Below are 21760 nucleotides of genomic sequence, written 5' to 3' on the forward strand. Positions count from 1 at the left end.
TCAAAGTCAGTAAATAAACCATTTAACCTTTTTCCATGGAGTAGAGCAGTATTTTGCCAGCTTCAGCTTTGTATTCTCTAATGAATCACTGGTCAGATTCAAAAAGTCCATCACAAAGAAAAAAGCAGAAAAAGCCTAGAAAAATCAAATAGCGTGATTATTAACTCTAATTTTTTGATATGCAACCAGCCATTCAAATGTATCCAAACAATTGTTTCTTACCCCAAATTTGCCATCAACAGAAGGCTGGAACACCTCATTGAAAGAGCATTTTGAGTAAGCACAGTGGCTGGTATTGAAAACCTTTCTGATCGATTGTTGGCACTGAGACCAATTCCCCAACCCCACATGAGAGATATTTCCAGGTGAAATGTTCACTGCTGTCATACAAGGGGTATCGAAGACGCTTTGAACTGTCCTGGTGAAGTTATATCCAGGGTGGAAGCAAGGATCCCTTAACTCAATGGGGTTTGTCTTAGGGTAGAAAAAAATATTTAAGAATATAAGATAAAAAAAAAAAAACATATGCATAAAAAAACAATATGTTAACTTCAACCAAAGCTAAATTAAAGAACCAAAAAGCAGCTAAATGTTTTATTGTCCCTTTCAAATAGATTTTTTTTGCTGTAAAATATTTTAATGGGTTTGCAATGTAGGCAGTATGTAAAGTAAATGCATTAAAAGGGTGCACATTTTGCCTTAATGCAACACTCATACAATATGCAATAGGGATATTTAACGTAAGTGTACACCTTTTCTTTACATATATATTTATTTAGATTGGCCTAGGAAAGGACAGACGCACCACTATGGCTTCGACACACTTTTTCTATTGCAATGACAAGCATACCTTGTCAGTAGCGTATGTTGACACTAATTTCTTGCCCATTGAAAGCTTGAGAGCTTGGTCCTTCCCATAACAGAGGAAGCTGTGCGTGTACAGGTGATAATCGTTTCCATACAGCCTAAAGTCAATTGAATTGTCATCCGATTCAATGTTCTGTTGAGGTATGAAGGTTATCTGAGTAGAGGCGCCACCCAGGTCCAGAGCTCCAAGAGTCCCCGTGGGCTGCGTGAGAAACAAACGAGCTGACATTATTCTCCTGTTCACACTGAAATTGTTTGTTTCATTCTTCATTCTTATAGTAGAAAAGTAATTCACACGGTATTCTGCACTTTAATTCTGTGTGGAGCAGAGCTGTGGGTTAAAAATGACAAATTTGACGGAAGAAAACAGCATACCTTATTTAGGTTTTCGCTCAAGTAATTGACTGTGATCCATCCAAAAGCTCCCTCCTCTTGGCCAGAAATGATGCGAGCTCCCTGGTAGGAGAAGGGGTACGTCTTCAGTGAATGTTCTACCGAGGCCAGTACCCTTTCTGAGGCTGCTTCATTCTCCATCCTTGAGAAAATAGATATTATTGAACTTCATCTCTAAACAATTAATTAAATAATCATTATTATTACTTTAATATGTTCCTGGAGCACCAATTATTTTCAACCTTCATTCTGACCCGTCTGAAATTATCAGTTTTTAAGGGGCGCCTCTTTTACAGAGATAGAGGAAACATCCAAAAATGGTGGATATTCTGTCATCATTTACTCACTCTGTCAGTTTTTTATTTGAGTTTTTATATGAGTTTCTTTATTTTATTGAACTTATTATGGAAGTAAATGTCTACCTTCAACTGTCGGTTACCAACATTCTTTATTTTGTGTTCAACAGAAGAATGAAACTAGCAGGATTGGTACAACTTGAGGGTGAGTAAATTATTAAAATTTTCATTTTGGGATGAACTATCCTTTTAAGGCTTGACAGTAAATGACCAATGTTATGATTGGCTAATGTAATTGGATAGGAAACATTATCCACGGCCATTCTCTATTGCACTCAATAAAGTGTTTTGAAAACATATAAAACTGTAATTTACAGATAAAGCATTATGAAATGGTTTACTTTCGATTTGCAATGCAGTTGCTTTGTTTTTGGAGTTTGATTGCTGTAAGTAAATGGTTTGTTTATTATCAGGAGGAATTTTGTAGAACTTGCAGGATGTTTTAATAGGCAAATACCTCTTATGTATTTATTATGTCAAAAGATAAAGGCAAATTTGATTTCTCATGTCATAACCCCTTTAATAAAATTGTTTAGTAAAATCAAAAGTTTGAAATAATTAAGATGTGTAATGTTTTGAAAGACGTTTCTTATCCTCATGAAGGCTGCATTGATCAAAAATACAGTAAAAATAATAATAATATGGAATATTTTTACAAAAATCAAATAACTGTTCAATTTAATGTTTTAAAATTTATTAAAAATCTTTTTATTTTTTAGTTTGAGGTATTTATGTGAAATAATCCACACAAAAGACTATAATTTATTAAAAAAAAATACCAAATGAACATATTAGAATTATTTCTGAAAGATCATGTGGCACTGAACACTGGATTCATTATTTTGAAAATTCAGCTTTTCCATCACAGAGAAAATAATAATAATAATAATAATAATATTACTGTTTATATGTTATTTTTTTTATCAAATAAATTCAGCCCTGGTAAGCATTAGAGACTTCTCAAAAACATTTTTTTTCAAACATTTAGGATAATTACAGAATGAAGACAATTCATCATTGATTTATAAATCTTTCGTCTGAGTACTTAGACTTCTATTCTCTACACCTTCCCTACTCCCTTTTTTATTCTTGAGAATTGAGAATATTGAAAAGTGATTACTTGAGCAGTCTCATGCCTGCTGTGGCTCCCAGGTACACAGGGGTTTCTTCGTGTCTGTGAGCAGGTATTTTTTGCTTGGCTTCCACCATGCAGTCCTGCAGAGATGTGCCAGCCCCTTCTGGATTATCATAGTAACTGGAGATGCCTTTGCCTACAGTATGCAAAACGTTGTTGGGAATTATGTGGTGTTGCCAAACTACTAAAGGGATAGTAAATTAAACTCCTGACTTTGTCTTTCATGGAATAGCGAAGTTTAGCAGACTGTCTAAACTGTGCTGCAATGAAAGTGCATGGGGACCAGGAGCTGCCAAGCAACATTAGGAAGGACAAAAAAACAGACAAAAAAAAAAGCAACAAAAAAAAGGACCATAAATAAATAAATTACTCTACATTTCAAGACTTCGGAAAGACATATGATAGCCTTGTGTGAGAAAAAGGCTGAAATTCAAGTTGTTATTTTATAAAAATCAGTGACTGTATGGAAACAACACAGCTTGGACAATCTGCTAAATATCTTTTTTTTTGTTTCATGGAAGTCGTGGTCACATATAAGTCCTCCTTTCATTTTTGGTTAGTTTAGTTTAGATCTTGGCCTCTGCAGAGTAAATTAAGGATCATGTACCTTCTACATCGCAGGTGTGTACCTGCCGTACGATGCCTGTGTTGTTCTCCTTCTCGGCAGGCCATTCATAGATATACACAGAGGTGTGCGAGGAGCCTGCATCCAGAACTATTCCATACTGTCAAGTGAACAGGAACCATTGCGTCAGTACAGTCTGTACAAATCTAATCTGATTGATTATTACCAACCAGTAAATGGTTCACTCAAAGTGTCAGTCATACCTTGTACTTCTGGGGTAAAGGTTTGTTCTGGACGACAGAAATGGACACCATGATGACGATCCCCAGGATGATAAAAGCAGTCAGAAAGATGAACACTGGCCTTTGCCATGGGTTCTTGACTTTTACTTCTAAAAATGGAAAATAAAAGTGTTAAAAGAAAACACATTTTACAGTAATACCTGCTGTCATTTTAATGGAAAAACAAACAGGGATTGAAAGCATGATGGCACTGTGTATTCTGCTGGGCATTGCAGCATGTCTCCCCACAACAAAGCCCTCTAAGGGGCCCTTAATTCATTTGTGTTTTAGATGTATATGTTTTACAGATCAGGAGAATTTTCCTTGCTCCAATGATTAACTAAAGAAAATATCCCGTTCGTATGGACAGGACATCTGTCTAGGGTGTTTCCCTGTCTTTAGCCCAAAATGCTGGGATAGGCTTCAGAATTCCTATGAGCATATGTAGGACAAGCTACGTGGAGAATGGATGGATGGATTGTTCATTTTGGCTAAATGTTATTGGGAAAAGTGATTCCAGCAACGAATGTGCATTTTGGGTTCAGAGTGACTAATTCAATTATTTTGGTATGAGATGATTAAAAAAATAAAGGCTAAATTATATGTAATTTATTTAAAATAGCAACTCAACTTCATCAATGAATTCAGCCAAGGGGAGAACAGGGAATGTTGCAGTAATGGATATAGCACCATATATGTAACCAATTAGAAATGAAATCACTATCATAGACTGAACAAAATTATAAACACAACATTTTTGTTTTTGCCCCCATTTTTTAATGAGCTGAACTCAAAGATCTAAGACTTTTTCTGTGTACACAAAAGACCAAATATTATTCACAAATCTGTCTAAATCTGTGTTAATAAGCACAGACACAGAGATTTCGGAAGTTTTACCTTTCACTAAACATATTTCGATATACAGGAAATTCCAATGGAAGACGATTTTGATATATCTAAATATGTTTAGTGAAAGGTAAAACTTCCCGAAATCTCTGTGTAAACAATGAGTGACGTAGACGCGCAAGCGATCACTTCCTGCGCATGCAGACCGAAGCGCCCGTGCCGTCAGATCAGTTGGACGTGGCTGTGTTACACGAGGTAAAAACGATATAAATTCTGTTCATTTTCAAACCACTCATTTCGTGTCTTAGGCCATCAATGTGTACTTACATTTACGAGTCATTCAATCATGTTTAATTTTGACTTTTCTGTGCATGCTCTTTGAGGTGAACCGAGGGAGGACCCCCTAAACCTCCAGTGCATGACTGATAGACAACAACGGTTTGACCGAAAAATATCAAAATTGAAAATACTGTGGAAACAAAGACACCTACATCTCGGATGTTCTTGAGGTAAGCTAAAACATATCAAAAATTAATTTCAAAGTGAACTGTCCCTTTAAGATGCCGAGGTAATCCATCCACCTCATAGGTGTGGCAAACCAAGATGCTGATTAGACAGCATTATTATTGTACAGGAGTGCCTTAGGCTGGCCACAATAAAAGGTCTAAAATGTCTAAAGATGCGTTCCATTCGACCGTAAGTGGACTACGAAGTGGACTTCACAGGGTATTTCGCCATCTTAAGTGAGATTCCAATTTGAAGGGAACGAACATGTTCAGTTCGAAGGGCACTGTAAACGGCATAGGGAATAAGGGAACATCGATACATCACTTCACAGGAAGTCAGTGAAGTCCACTTCAGCTGATATACCGTGTTCAGGAAGTAGGGAGCAGCGAACACTGTGTAGGAAACTTTTCTTTCCTTGTAGAAAAGTTAGCAACTCAGGAGACCAAGAGACTTTTGAGGTATCTTTCACGCAGAAGTTCTTTATTGCTAGCTGTAGACATCTCAAAATAAGTCTCACTAAGGGAAAACATTCCCTTACAATTTATACATTTAGAGGGGAGGAGTTTACATTGAGGGGGGAGAAATTGAAACAAAAGCAAATGTATATGATTCAAAAGGCACCTCAGTTCATCAGCAAAGCAGTTTTCTGTGCCTTGACATGCTAATCTGGAGAAGTTACATTGAGGAGGAGACTCTTGAAACAAAGCAAATGTAATGAAGAAGGAACACATCCTACTCTGAGGGCATTACCAATCCAATTGACTCAGCATAACTATTCAAATGCTGATAGTGGCCAGGAACTCTGGTTCCAGAGAGCCATCCCAGAGCCATTAAAGACAAAAGGTGGAAGTCTCCCCTATAGCTAATCCAATCAACCTAAACGATTGAATCTCTAGGCTGAAAGGTGAGAAAACAGAAAGGAGACTCTTGCTGGAGACTTTATCAGTTTTGGAAACCTAAATCAAAGACATAATAAATTTGTAATACCACAACTGCGTAGGGACCCTGTCGAATGGAACGCACCTTAAGATTTGTGAAAAATATTTGAGAGTAGGCATTTTGTGTACATGGAAAAAGTCTTAGAGTTCAGCTCATGAAAGTGCTTGCATTTATAATGTTGTTCAGAGTACATGACCACCACCTCATGTAATATTATACAGTAAATGATAAATGAAAAAAAAAACACATTCTGAAGTAATTATTCTTTCACATGCTCAATTTAAATCGTGAGCATGTTAATTAAAGTTAACACATTAGATTTAGGACAAGTTTTTACAGGCTGATTTGTTCCGGGATATTTCCCATTTTCAAGTAAAATAGGCCTATTAAAAAGTTAATTAAATAAGGATGGTGATGGGGTATGACACCATTAATTACAAGTAAAACAGATTACAATAGCCTACATTGTACACAAGATTTAAAATGATCATGTTTTCAGTTATTCAAACTATGGTAAAGTTTTGTGAGGTAGGCTATACTCGACTCCAATTTATCAACAAAACTATTAGTTTTAACTTTAATTTGAAGCAGACACATGGAAATAGTACGTTTCAGGCACACATTAAAAAAAGAACAGATCTCCCATCTATTAGTTTAGTTTAGTCCTTGCAAGCCCAATAAAGCCACATCTGATGAGGTTTGCTTAGCCACATCTGATAAGGTTTGCTTAAAAGGATAGGTTTGCATGATCCCGTGCAATGAAGCGGAAAGTAGTTACAAAATATATGTCAGGATTGAAGCTTTTCAATCCGTGCGCCTTACAGAGCTTTTCACCTACCCATCATGACACGCGCAGGGCGTTAAACCGCTTCAACGGTGTGTCAACGACTGTCGAGGTTTCTGTGGTAGCTAAGTCCCAGTGAACTGACTGTTAACCGATTCCTGCCCACTTTTCAGTGTTCAGTGTCAGGATTTCAATATTTGAGGAACGAGTAATCACACCTGTGAGCGTAACTGCATATTTGCTTTGTAAGAATATGCGTATGATTTTGGGGAAACACCCACTGTGCATGTGGAGCCATGCAAGGCTTGCAGTGACGTCACAGGCGGCAGTGAGCGGAATTCCCTTGTGCAGTGAGTCGTGCACTCCTAAATTGGAACTGAATCCCTTTAGAGAACGGAGTGTGAGCTGCATACTGATCTGTTTCTGGAACTGAAGCTTCTGTCTTTGGCATGCAAGTCAGTGGCATCCAAGGGTTTGGGAAACATTAAAGGTCTTTAGACTGTAAACCACATCTTCATAACCGTTGCATGCACAAACTATTACATTTTTTTTTTTTTAATTCTCACAATATAATTTTTATTAAAACGTTTTATTAAAAAGGGGGACTGTCTTTATAAGAGGACACGGATGAAAGGTGTATATACTGTATACAGTATCTCAGAAATTACATGAAATAACTCACTTTTAAATGACCACTTTCCTTCATTCATTGCATGTAGCAGCGGTATGTTCCACAACAAATTACTCAGCTGTTGTTCCCTTAAAGCAATAGCTCAACCAAAAATGAAAGTTCAACTTAAATTCCAGTCTGTTTCTCTGGAGATCTGGTATACAGCAAATTATTTATTGTATGACAGTTTTATGTCATTTTTTTATAGCTTGACAGCCCCATTCCTTTATGGAAAAGCAATTCCCAGGATATTCCTCATAAATTCACCCTTTGTGTCCCAGACTAGTGAATGCAATGAGGGCAAGTCGATTTTGTTTATTCCCTAGCAAGAACAGCAGTGCTATTTGTTCGGGAAATAGCATCTGCCTGCACGCTGTAAATGCAGTGGATGAAGAGAAGTGGTCGGATTTCATGAAGACCGAATATTATTCTTTTCTCTCATGTGAAAGGTGCTGTTATCCAGAACAAGCTGCTCTGTTTTCTGTTTTACCACATATTCCACCCAAATAGTTTGCTCAATGGATTAATGTCATGAGAAGTCTGGAAAGAGCTTTTTAAGTGTTATTTCAGGTTCCTTATCATTAGTTTCCTTCCCTGATGAACACCTGTTTGTGTTTGGATTATCTGCAGTGTTGCCTGGACACAATGAAAACACTCATTATAAGACTGGATGGTTGGTGAGATTTTTTTTAATGAAGCCTCTTATGCCCAACAAGGCTGCATTTATTTAAACGTAATACAGCAAAACAGTAATTTAGTTTAAACAATAATATATTTTAAAATATTTATAATATAGTGATTGCAAAGCTGCCATTACTTCTGTCTTTAGTGTCACGTTATCCTTCAGAATCATACTAATATGCTGATTTGGAGCTCAAGAAACATATTATTATCAATGATGAAAATATTGCTTAATAGTTCTTTGAGTTCTTTATAAGATTTTGTGAATAATTTCAAAAGAAGAGCATTTATCTGAAAATGTAACATTATAAGGTGTGCATATTGAGACAAAACAATGGCACTGACACATTTTAATATATTATGCATTATATATTAAGTTGCTTTAAAACAGCTCAAACATGCATTTTAGTCTTGGACTATATAGGTTTAAGTTTTGTCTGTGAAATCAGGGTAAATGTCTTATTGTCACTTACAAACAATGCATTAGTTTCAAGTATTTATTACTTTTGAGTGCTAGATGGTCTTTTTTAACTGTTGCGATGTATTGTATAAAAGGAGCAAAGAAACACTGCCAAGGGAAACTGCTAAGTGTCAAAAGTTGCATCGATATAAGACTGGTCTGTTTATATAAGACTAAGCAGATTTTGCAAAGAACGTAATATTCACTCACCTAAAGGATTATTATTAGGAATACCTGTTCAATTTCTCATTAATGCAATTATCTAATCATACAATCACATGGCAGTTGCTTCAATGCATTTAGGGGAGCCGGGTACCACTCATCTCCACTACAAATAGGAAAAAGAGGCTACAATTAGCAAGAGTTCACCAAAATTGGACAGCTGATGACTTGAAAAACAGAAGTACTGTTATGCTAACAAATTAACATAACACAAACACTGTTCTACACTATATATGTTTATTGCATTCTTCCAGACAGGAAAAAATGCATCACCTCAGAGTTGTACTGCAAAATGTCTCTGAGATTATGTTGTTACTGATATAGAGACAGGGGCCAAAAACAAACTTTGGCACCAGTGGTGTGTTGCCTATGAGTTGCATTTCCTCTTGAGAAAAGGGAAACACACACAAAAAAGGGTTCTTTGTGAAATGACAGTCATTTCAATAGATGTTTTTATAACAACCTACATGTCTCAGCTGTGAATCTTTTATTGACTGGAACTCGAAATACGTCAGAGCACACTCATGCCCTCAAGTAAACAGACTTTCTTTCTACCTCGGGTGTTTCTCTAAGTCCTCCATAGATCAGGCATAATTGAGACAATGTCGTCACATACTAAATCCTTTGTAAGCATAGCATGGACAGTTTGCAATATGTCTCATCAGACTAGTCTAAATCTGTCACTAGACATGTTACATCAGGTTTAATATCTTCTCTGTTAGGTTCACCTGCACTAACATGCCTTAGGTACCTGGGAAAGCTCTTATGAGGTAATCCAAGTCAATGTAACACTCTTGAGACATGGTAAATAATGCTATGTGTCACTTCATACCTCTATGCTTCATACCTACATAGAGAACTGTGACAGTGGTTCTTGCAAAACATCCGTGAGAAAGTGTGATATCAAGGTGTCAAGTTGTGATGTCTTTTTGTGTTGTCATATATCAAATGGACAGTAGCTTTTCTTTCAAACAATGAGAACGAAATTCCATTCCTCATTCAAATGTGGTTTAGATGACAAAAAACAAAGTACCTGGATGTAAAACGTTATCTGATAGCATAAAATGGCATTGTGTTTATAAACGTTTTTTCTTTATGAGTTTGTGGGATTTTTTAAGTCGCTACAATATATTCTATATTAGGAGCTGTCTCTTTAACATGTTAAAGTAGTGTGATACAACTATGGAAAAATAATGTGTTAAAATTATTAATGCTTTTATTGTGTTTCTCTGAGCAACACAAAAATATGTTTTATTACTGCATGTCCTCGTCAGAGCTCATTTCCCAGTACATTCAGCATAAAGCTCATATTCACAATCTCAAACCTATTCTCAAAACTATCATTTTCAACATCTTCAAAATCAGTATTTTGATCGCTGACAGCTTTTTCACCAGATCCAGAATCTTTCACAAGATTGAGTTCAGTACTCGGTCTCAAGTTTTACTGATGATACTCCTATTCTTTTGTTTTCTGCCTGCGGTGACAATGAGTGAAACGTCACAAAAAATATGTATATTTACACTGTTAAACTTTCAGACAGCCGTAAAGATGAATGAATCAGCTGGTAGAATGAATGACTTACTGATTGCCGCCACCTACTTTCAGTTTTAGTTTAATATTTAAAGTATCATTTCATGTTAACACTTAATGTTTCATTAGTTAACATTAGTTATCTTGACATGAACTAAAAAAATAACAATACTTCTATCTCTACAGCATTTATTAATCTTATTATTATCTTATTATTATGTTAATTTCAACATTTACTAATACATTATGGAAATCAAATGTATTTGTTAACATTGGATAATGCACTGTAAACTAACATGAACAAATAATGAACAATTTTATATTTTATTAATTTAACATTAGCAAAGATTAATAAATATGGTGACAAATGTATTGCCCATTGTTAGTTGTTAGTGTTACCCATTTAATTTTTCATTCATAATGCCATCCATGCCACCTCTGAGCTTCATTAAGCAGCCTGTGTAAATATACTTAAACGCCATATTTTAAAATATTATTTGAAATTAATTCAGCACAAAATAAATGATATATATATATATATATATATATATATATATATATATATATATATATATATATATATATATATATATATATATATATATATATATATATATTTATAATACATTTTATTTTGTATTAAAATAGTATACGCCTACTTTTGAATAGTTGTCAATAAAGGAAGATGTTTATTTGCTTTTAAAATTGTGTAATTTTTGCATCTGCCAGCAGATTTATGAAGCAGACTGGACGATTAACACTATCTGGAAACAAACTCTCGTGCTGACGGGCGTGATTCCCACATACAGCGCCTTCTGCCAAAAGTAAGTGGTGTGAATAAATAACATGGATTGACCCAGAGCTTACACTGATGAGACCCTGTAACATCTCGTCATAACATAACAGTATTTTTATCCTCACTGTAGTCTTTTAGCTAGCAGTCATTCAAGACGTACAGTAACAAATGCTTTTCCATTGAGTGCACATTTCCCATTCATCCGTGTGTAATGCTTTTCTTTGCTAGGTAATACAATAAATTGTGCCTTTCTTGCCACTTTACTAATCTAATGAAGTACATTTGAAAGCAATCAGACTGTTTTTATGTGAGAGCCAAGAAGCCTCTTTAGATAACACATTATGTGGTTCATTCAGTCTTATAGACTGAGAAATGAGCCAACTGAAAGCGTCTGGTTTAGCGGTTTATAAAACTTGCACTCAGAATTTCCATAAGAGAGAATAGCTTTTGTCACACCCATACTTGAAGCGCGTGCCAGTGTGATCATGTGGTTAACATGGGCTTGTCGGCACAAACACGTCTGAGAAGGACAGATTCCCAGCAGATGTCTTCCACCTTCTTTGAAAGAGAGACATGCCAATGCAATTCAGTGTTCTTCTTTAGTGTTATGGTTTTGGAAAGTTAAGATCTGAGCTTTGATCTCCTTAATAAACCAAGATAAGAATGTTTTTGTCATAACAGGAAATGCCTAATTATTTCATCCATTATTTGTTGTTTTTAGGAGACTGTGTAAAGTTCTACACAACTGCACACCATCTCATTTCCTCTGTGTATTAAATGAAGTAACCTTATAAAGTGAGAGGTAAACATTTCAGCACCTAAGAAATATTCAGGACCGTCATCCTCCAAGGGTTTGTTCAGTTCGAAAAGGATGTTTATTTCAACTGCTCTGAGCTGTTTTGGGGTTAGAGGAAGTGAGCGTGTGTGAGTGAGTTGTGAAATGACTAATGACTACAGAACATCCCATATAGTTTTAAAACTAGTATTTCATTATGAACAATAGTCTCCAGAGATGTATTGCTAATATAAAGGTTTAAATATTTTGCCATTTTTTTTAACATAAATGTCAATCTAAATTGTCACGTTGAGGGTTTTGTGTCTTGTCTGTGTAATCCATCAACTTTGCCCTGTGTCTTGGTTTAGTATCGAATGTTTCTTGTCCAGGGTCTTGTCTTTGTTTTGGGTTTCTAGGGTTCCTGTTCCTGGTTCATGCCTTGCCATGCCTTTGATTTATGTTTGATTATGTTTTGAAGTAAAGTTGCATTTGGGTTCTCAACCAGAGCCCTGTACCATGATGGTAGTTGAACAAACTCTGGGTTACAGGATTAGTTTTGAGTTGACAAACCCAAACCAATCCAACCAGGCTTTGTTGGTACCATGATGCTGATCATCAACTTTCTATGTCAACTCAGGCTTTGATCCTGAGTTTTGGTGTGAGAAGTAGTGAACAACCAATCGCATGCTGAGAAAGAATGAAACTGAAATTCATTTCTCGCGAGAGAAGCAGCGTGATTCACTTCTCTCCTCTGCAGAATATGAGATTGAAAAATATAAAGAATTTAAAGGGAGTCATGGGACTGATTCATGGCGGTGCAGATGTGAATTTTGTGTGCTCCACTTACTAGAAAGCAAATTATGTTGAATTATGTCAAAACCTTTAAAATGTCTGTATCACATAAAGAACTAAAAGAAACCAAACTTTCCCGTCAAGAAGAAATTCAAGAAAATAAAAATTGTAACTGCCTCTGTAAAAGCTTCTTTAGATGATGTGCTGCTCCCACAAATATTGGACCTTATGGCGCTTTTCCATTGCATAGTACGGTACGGCGCGGAACAGTTCGGATCGCTTTTCGTTTCCACTGCAGTAGTACCCCTTCAAAGTGTGTGGGACTGATCGTTTTTTGCGCGCGCCTCTACTGCCATGACATCATCTTAAAAGCGCCACATTTTCAAACCCACAACACAGGAACAATGGAGACTATCGAGGGGATGTTGTTCCTGATTCTCGGTATGTGGTTGTTTTTAACTGCTAGACGGAAAAATGTGTTTAAAATGAGGCTGATGGCAGCAAAACAAAAATACTGCTAAAAAAGTGTCTCGTGTCTCGTGTCGCAAATCCAATGACGCTAGTAGTGACGCTGGTAGTGACGATTCTGTCTGACCAATCAGTGATCTGCAGTGTTTCACGTCACATTTTAGTACCGGTACGCTATGCTTGGAACCTCAACAGACCAGGTACCATTTAAAGCGACCTGAAGCGAACCGTACCATGCAGTGGAAAAGCACCACAAGTGAGACGTACCGAACCGAACCGTACCGTACTATGCAGTGGAAAAGCGCCTTTAGACTTGAACTGAGATACTGGCAGCTGTTTTTTCTGTTTGTGTGAGTGAGTGTTGTTGATACGCACGAGTGATTAACAGGTGGCCTGCTGTTTACTATTTTGGAATGATGATTCAAAGTACCAATTTTCTTTACATGACAAAAAAGTGTTGATGGCAGAGTTCACAGCTGCAAAAAAAAAAAAAAAAAAAAAAAAAAGAAAAATTACAGCGGTGGAGAACCCCAGATACTTATCTGAAGCAATTTTGGATTGTACACCATGAGTGTACAACCGCAAAGATCAATAAGGCAAAGACAATGTAGACAGCTGGATGACTAAAGCCTCTGCCCTTAAAGAGTTTCTTTGAATAGTCTACAGTCATTATGAGTTTGCTGCCAGTGTTTGTTAAGTGTGTTGTGTTCTGTGCGTATGTTTTTCTTTGTTGTTTTTATTTTTCACTTTCATGGTGCCTAAAACCCAGGGTTGGCGCAATTTAAACTGAAACATATCAGGCTAGCCACCTAAACCGGCTTCATGGTGAAGGCCCCAGCTTGCCTCCAGCTTGCCTCATTCATTACCGAAACAAATGGCAAGACCAATAGGCAGGATCACATGACAATCAGGGAATCACATAAAAAGGCAAGAATGAGGAACAAGACACAAAACCCACAATGTAACAAATATCTTTATATAAATATTATAATTTTTTAAATAATACATTTATTTAGATATTTATATGCATTAACAAATGTTTTTTGTTAACCTTTGAAGTACATCATGTAATATGTACTTTATTTAATTTGAAGTTTTAAATTAAATGTATTTTAAATGTAAAAAAAAAATCCTTAAAGTCGGCATGGAACGGAAGTCACGATAGTCTTTTTTTCTCTATTGGCTTTTCGAACAAGAAAGAATGTAAGGCGGGACTTGATGTGTCCATCGGGAATGGATTGGATAATTGAATCATTATAGTTTGCTATTGCTGTGATCTTATGTGATTGACAGGTTGTCCCGCTTACACACCAGTGAACATATCATCAGGTTAACACTTTATTTTGATGTTCCCTTTTGAAGAGTCTGTTGACTATAAGTAACTTTGCCACTACATGTCAACTAAGTCTCATACTCTCATTAGAGTATTAGTAGACTGTCTGCTTAATCTGCTAACTCTTTATTGTGATGGTCCTCCAACAGACATTCTACTGACTATGTGTAACTTTGCAAGTGCACTTTAACTTATTCTAACCCTAACCTTATGAGTCTACTAATACCCTTCTAACACTCTAATACGAGTTTGTAGACATGTAGGTGCAACGTTACTTATAGTCAACAGAATGTGTTAAAGGGACCATCAAAATAAAGTCAAACCGAGAAGAGATGTGGCAAGAGGAAAGGGGAAGACATCTCAGCCAGCAAACCAAAGGAAGCCTAATTGGGAAAGAGAATAATAGGGGAGAGAGGGGCACAACGTAACGCTTTTTGACTTTCTCAGTTTGTGTAAATCTACTAGTGTTTATGTGGTTTTGTTTTATTAATACAGTGTACACTTTTTTCTTGATTTACCCTGAAAGAATGGAAGTGAATTGTGACAACATGCCCCATAGGTGGGGTACATTGTAACATGTGAGGGGCACATAAAAGTATAGAACATAATAGCTTATTTGTAATAGGGGCACATTGTTACGCAGTGTTACAACATGCCCCAACATCACAACCGGGGTTTAAACCCTGCTAGTGTCTTCTGCTATAGTTGTCAAAGTATTAAAGAACTAAATCAACTGTTAAACAACAGATTTGAGATTAAAATAATATCATATTTGTCTAATTTTAAATAAACACCAAAAAAATAGAGGTAAAAAATAAACTTAAGTAAGAAATGTACTTTTGCTATGGTTAAATAAATGTTCAGTGATCTTACAATGATTTCTAAATGTTGGAGCAAAATCGTTTTCATTGCTAAGTCATTTCCATTTCTTCACCACCCACAAATGCCTGTCTTCAATGTAGTTGTGTAAAGTAACACTTGCAATCTGTTCGAGCATGTTAACCCCTCCAGTGATGTTGATTGATTTATTAAAAAGTAAAATAAGCGTTGCATTATAGAGAGACGCTGGAGGACACATAAATGTGCTTTTCCTGGCAGTCAAATTGGCCATGATCAAAATGATTCATTAAGAAAAGTCAGTTGCGATTGCAAGATGTAGCTATTATAATTCCACATTTACTTTATTTTCATTATCATTTTAAAAATACACATCAGAATGATCAGACTTTCCGCATTTCAAAAATTAAACTTTTGGTTTTATTTGCGGCCACTAAAATACAAGCACAAGTTGTATTATGTGCCATGACTTGTAAATTGAAACAGAAACCTAATTGATGTTTATCAGCTTTTTTAAGTGGTTTGTGGTTAGTGAGCAATTTTCTGTAAAGATTATATATGATTGATTAGTAAGCTTATATTGTATCAATAATTCACATCTTCTACTTTCATGTTTGAAAAGGTACAATAGTCAGACAGAATACAACATTTCAGCTGCAACATCCCAGAACAACTTAACGGCAAAGATGGAGCTTTTATGCATTACGGTGCAGATGTCATTTGATAGCTTTAATTCATTTATTTAAACGTTTCTCTTCATAGTATTTAAATCTAGCACTGTTTGTCTATGATGTTCTCACAGTTAGTGTCATGACAAGACCGCATTTGAGGACAGTGGAAAAAAATAATGTCACACTCAACCCACACATCACTCAAACATCTGAAATAAGTCATGAGAGGTCTCAATAATGTGTGACTATAGAGCCCTGTACCTACATGCCATTTACAATGACACGCAATATACCACACTCTGAGGTCTAAAAGAATCCATTTTGCATGCAAACATTTCCTACATGTCCTCTATTTCACCTCAAATTTAAATAAGAACAATAAGCGTCCCTTTATTTGTTATTTCTACTCTTTATAAAACAAATTCCACTTTTAAAAAGCCTGGCTTGTCCAAAGATGCATTGGATTTTTGAAGTATAGCCCTTTAAATAAAAGGGAATTACTTCAGTTGCTACTAAAAGAGGCCCCATGTGGGAGGGGTGGGACTTCCTCAATTGCACATGACTGGAATAATGAGGAACATCTACAGTGACCTTGTTGTGTCAGCTACAGGAAGTTTAGTTTGCTCAAGGCACTTAGTGGAGGATGCACGGTGAGTAAGCTACATGTTTTCTCATTTTAGCATGAGAAAGAAACAGAGCTTCTATCGAAAGCATTCCTGTGTCATTCCTAGCCTCGTGCAAGAATGCAAAGGTCCATGAGACCTAATGTATTGCAGCTTCGACTAACTTGCTAAATTATGTTTTTGGTCATGGTGACATGTGGGATGTTTTCTCAGTTACCAGATGGCCTGTCCACTCTCAGGAAGAAATCCTCTGGCCTTATGCAATCTTTCTCACTCTCTTCCTGATGCTGCCTCGGCACTCTCAGTCCTGTACAATCTCTCTGCTAAAGCTCTAAGATGGACACCAGATGCTGAAACCTGATGCTTCAGACGACCAAGCAGCCTGCTGAGGATTGCTGTATTTTTTTATCTTCCTTTGTTTACATTGCTTATTAATTTGCATGTTTTAGCCAAATGTAGAGCAAGATCTCAGAACAATGGTCGATTATCCAGACACTTTTCCAGTTCCTGATCTACAATACTGCTTCTAAGTAAATATATCCGATGCATGAACTTTTGAACTGTTTGACCGACAGTCAAACAGTTAATAAAAAAAAAACAGCATGCTTCAAAGAACATTTTAAAGCCTTTTAGGAGAACGTTTTGGGGTGTATGATGCCTTTCTGGAAATTCCATTGCGATCCTGTTTCTGATTTATGCTGTAATCATGCCATTTGAATCACTAAGTTAGTTAAGCGAACAACAGATTTTTAATTAGAAAACCAATAAAAAAAATACATGTGGGAGAACTATCTGCCCAAAGTAACACACAAAGATGAATGAATGAGCACTCATTCATAACTAAATACTTGTGAGTACTACTATCTTTTCTTTAGAAAGCTTGATTTAGAAAAGAATAATAAAAATCACATAATTTTGTGTAAATTCCCAGTTATCCAGCTCCAAATAATGTGACCCAAACATTGTCCTGAAGTTCGAACTTCTTTTTCTTGTTTCTTCCTTTCTTTGTCCACCAAATTACATCCTGCCCTGCATGAACCCAATATGGTGTAGTGTGTGTTTATATGAGTGGTTGTCATGGACTCACCTCCTTGTTCATCCATGAATGCTTCGACCAATAATCCCCTCTCTCTCTCTTTCTCTCTCGCCCCAGCTCTCAGAGTGCTGTTTCGGGTGTTTGGCTCGGCTCTCTAGAGGGTCTTTCCCATTCCTCAGGTTCTTTATAAGGCTTGGGGGCATGAGTGGGCGGGCCAGTCACCAAGCCTTCTCCCTCCCTCCGCCACCAACCATGTTAACGATCTGCCTGTTACCTCTCAACTGTGTGTGTGTGTGTGTGTGTGTGTGAGAGAGAGAGAGAAACAAAGACGCTGACAAAGAGTGTGTCTGTGTGTGTGTGTGTGTGTGTGTGTGTGTGTGTGTGTGTGTGTGTGTGTGTGTGTCTGTCTGTCTGTCTGTCTCTGTGTGTGTGTGTTTGTGTGTGTGTGTGTTTGTGTGTACATGAGAAAGAGATAGACAGAGAGAACTTACCTTATAGTATCATTATACACACTCTTCCCTCACTAACCGTGTTCGTACCACTTTTGCCAGAGCTCTGACCAGAAACAAAGACATTTTTGTTTCTCTCTGGGTTACAACACCCCAGCTCTTTCACAGCCCTTGGTAGTCATAAAAAAAAAAAAAAAAACATCAGCACACAACAAAAGTCATGTTTTCTCTTCTTTTGTGTCTGGGTCTTTCACACAGGTGATGCCCTGGGGACAGAAAGAAGTGTTGATGGATGTGTGAAATATGAAGTTCAGTTAGGCTTATCTTGTGTTTTACAGTATATAAATGCAGGGATAGTTCACTTAAATACAACTTTCATTGTATGAAAAATAGCTGCTGACATCCTGCTAAATATATTCGGTAACACTTTACAATAAGGTTCGTTAGTTAACATTAGTTAACTACATTAGTTAATATGAACTAATAATGAATAGCACATATACAGCATTTGTTAATCTTTGTTAATGTTATTTTCAACATTTACTAATACTTGATTAAAATCTTGTTAACATTAGTTAATGCACCGTGAACTAACATGAACAAACAATGAACAGCTGTGTTTTCATGAACTAACATTAACAAAGATGAACAAATGCAGTAACAAATGCATTGCTCATGGTTAGTGCATGTTAGTAAATACATTAACTAATGTTAACTAATGAACCTTATTGTAAAGTGTTACCATATATTCTTTTCTATTCTGCAGAAGAAAGTCATGTGGATTTGAAATTGTTTTTATTTTACATGTGTCTGAAAACTATGGGAACATTATGTATTTTTGCAAAGTATTTTTAATTGATTGTATGTAAAGTAATAAAATGATAGCATACATTTAAAACCCTTTAACTGACTTCTCAACCTAACGATTGAGCACATTTTGAGTCTCTATAATTTATTGAGAGGAGTACCTAACTTAACTCAAACTGATTGAGCCATACAACACTTCTTCTAACATGGATGTCAGAAACAAATAAATCACCCCAGCCATGTTGAACACGTGTTTTTGGTGAAATTTTGCAAGCTAAGCATAATGTTTTACATATTACACTGTAAGAACCCTAACTTTACAAAATGATGTTACTTGGTGCTATGAAAAGATTTAAGTATATTTTTAATAATTTTTCATGGAAGTTATGGAAGTTTTAAATTTACATTAAATCAAATATACTGTACTAAATATTTTTTTCTTTTATATAAAATGTATATTTTACAAAATATTTTTTACTATAAAATTACTATAAAATCAAATCCATATATCTGTTCCAAATTTGAAGTTGATATCACAAAAATTGAAGTTCTCATGAGATTTTGTTTAGGCGTAATTGTATGCATTCTGCTGTAGCAAATTAATAAATTTCTGTCCAAATATCACTTCTGTTACAAAATACGGAACCTTGAGGCTCATACCTTTCTGACAATGTGTTTTGTCAAGACTAGAAAAGGTTTTGATCATAAATTATGATGGGCAATGAAAACCACTTAGAGGCCGATATTTTAAATATTATGGGATGTGTTGAAAAAAAAATACATGTGGTTACTAGTGAAATAAGAAGACAAGAAATTAACATTTAAGCCTAGTTTTGAAGAAAAAGGATGTTGGAAAAAAATAATACAAGAGAGACATTTGAACAGCGTTTTCACTTCCTCAACCAATGAAACTGATTGACACGAATTCTTAGAAGGTACAAGAGAACAATTATGTTGCAATTCACCGCAAAGAAATAATTGTTTTTGAATGCTCAGAAACACAGATGCTGGTCCGTTCTCTTTATAATCTCGAAAGAACATGCACAGATTCCCTGAGATATGCAGCTGCTAATTAAAATGATGGTTCACCCAAAATAAACATTTCTTCATTTCCGTGTTGTTTGGTCTTATTCCCCATTCTCTTTCACTGCTTTTTTCCATACAATGTAAGCAAATTGTGACTATCGTTGTCCTTCTGCTTTCTGACATCTTCTTTTGGGAATAAAGAAAGTCATATGGGTTATGAGTAAATGATGACAGAATGTTCATTTTTGGTAAACTGTTCCTTTAAATGGGCAGTTCTTCAGTTTATCTATACTGTATAGATGAGTAAAGAGATTAAACACAAGATCAAAGTCATAATATCCGGTTTTAGGTTTTTTTTTTTAAGTTAGCATGAAATATTTAGAATATGTTTAGAACAATAAAAGTCTTTGAGGCAGTTCCACAACAGTGGAAATGCATTGGATCGTGGTCACTCTGAGTGGAAACTATTGCCTTTTTAAATTTAGAACATAGAAAGGACCTCTGTGATACCAAATGCATAAAACATTACTTTTGGAAGTTCAGCTACGACTTTCCTCGAAAGAAAATGCATCATCTGAATGACTTCCTGTGGTCCCTGAAACAGAAAAAGCATATTCTTTCAATTAAACTTCCAGAAAGCTGTTTCCTGGTGTGTTTATATCCCCTGTATTTGGATGGTAACAACATACTGTAATCAAGTGCCTCATCTTGTTTCCATGTGATTTTTTTTTTTTTTTTTTTTGGAACAAAGTAATTGGACCAAAATACTGATTAGAGAAAAAAATAGCAGATGTGTTCATAGGAAACATTTGAAAGGGAGTGCCTAATCACCGTGCATAGTGCTTTTCAGTCATTCTCTGACCCCACATCCTATTGTTATGGGCTCCCAAAGAGCATGAATAATACAGAGTTTCTCGCACATTGATAATTTCCAAGACATCATCAATGATTGTTAGAAATTTGTGGTTTAAGCATTTGGTCAAAAGTGTATCCGACCATTTCCACACAGATCTGTTTATATCAATTCATGCCATGGTTTGTGTAACTGGCAAAGTATTATTAAATGAACCCCCAATGGTACTAATGGCACTAACTGATTTTCCAAAATTAAACTGAAAACATTGCCAATGGAGACTCAGAACCAGCAGGCTCTCTAATGGCTGTTTGGTAATGATGCCAACCATCTGCTTCCCACATGGAGAAACTCTTCCCTTCAAAAAAGGTTTACTACACATTAAAAGAAGCATTTGTGGTACACAACTTGGACAATAAGTACGCACCCAGTCTGCGCATATGAAGTCTATTTAAAGAACACATTCAGCAGGCATGTCATTCTCATTTGATTTATAAAAGAGTGCATATGATGAATTGACTATTGTGAATGAGATCATTTCTGTGTTGTGAGTGGTGCGCTAATCTTGCATGGCCCATTATTCCATTACTCCATTAATTCACTTCTACACTGTAAACTACATTCATTTAAACAAAAAATGTATTGTCTTTTAAATCAATGTGCAGTTGCATAATCTGCTTAGTCTTAAAAAAGAGTCATCTACTTTTCAAGTCACAGGTTACATAAAAAGGTTGTTTAACATGGTTTTGTTAGTTTCATGTTTTAATTGAACATAAATGTGTACAAAAGCAATTACTTGGCTTGACTACAAGGCACGCCTATGCATAATCAAACAATGAACAGTGAGAATATGACACAAGGGAACCAATCAGAACGAAGCACATGGCAGGAACATGAAACATGGCCAAGGCAAACTACTAAATAAAAGATATGAAAACAAACTTGAACCAAAACCCAATGTGACAGGTAGGCTTAGATTGTACAATTTGAACTAGAAAAGTAGGACGGATTTCCCTTTGTTAACTGCTAGTTGATCGCAGGGGGTATTTGTTTGTGA

The 21760-nt window shown here is 35.9% G+C and overlaps 1 protein-coding gene and 1 long non-coding RNA gene across 2 annotated transcripts in view; one reads left to right on the forward strand and one right to left on the reverse strand.

Annotated features, from left to right (window-relative positions):
- The window catches only part of entpd1 (ectonucleoside triphosphate diphosphohydrolase 1), a 19381-nt gene extending 1514 nt beyond the window's left edge, over positions 1-17867 (reverse strand). The window contains exons 1-8 of the mRNA XM_039665029.2: positions 17620-17867; positions 3580-3707; positions 3359-3476; positions 2737-2887; positions 1243-1402; positions 851-1069; positions 223-474; positions 28-135 (exon numbers count right to left, since the gene is read on the reverse strand). Coding sequence (XP_039520963.2) covers positions 28-135; positions 223-474; positions 851-1069; positions 1243-1402; positions 2737-2887; positions 3359-3476; positions 3580-3707; positions 17620-17635 — 1152 coding nt within the window. The 5' untranslated portion in view covers positions 17636-17867. The remainder of the gene's footprint in view (positions 1-27; positions 136-222; positions 475-850; positions 1070-1242; positions 1403-2736; positions 2888-3358; positions 3477-3579; positions 3708-17619) is intronic.
- LOC148971520 (uncharacterized) lies at positions 3703-18670 on the forward strand. Its single transcript, XR_016147091.1, has 3 exons — positions 3703-4952; positions 10967-11061; positions 11755-18670. It is a non-coding gene; the product is annotated as an uncharacterized LOC148971520 (long non-coding RNA).
- Positions 18671-21760: the final 3090 nt, after the last annotated feature.

This window comes from Pimephales promelas, chromosome 17 (assembly GCF_988280905.1).
Source record: "Pimephales promelas chromosome 17, fPimPro1.hap1.1, whole genome shotgun sequence".
Classification (NCBI taxonomy): domain Eukaryota; kingdom Metazoa; phylum Chordata; class Actinopteri; order Cypriniformes; family Leuciscidae; genus Pimephales; species Pimephales promelas.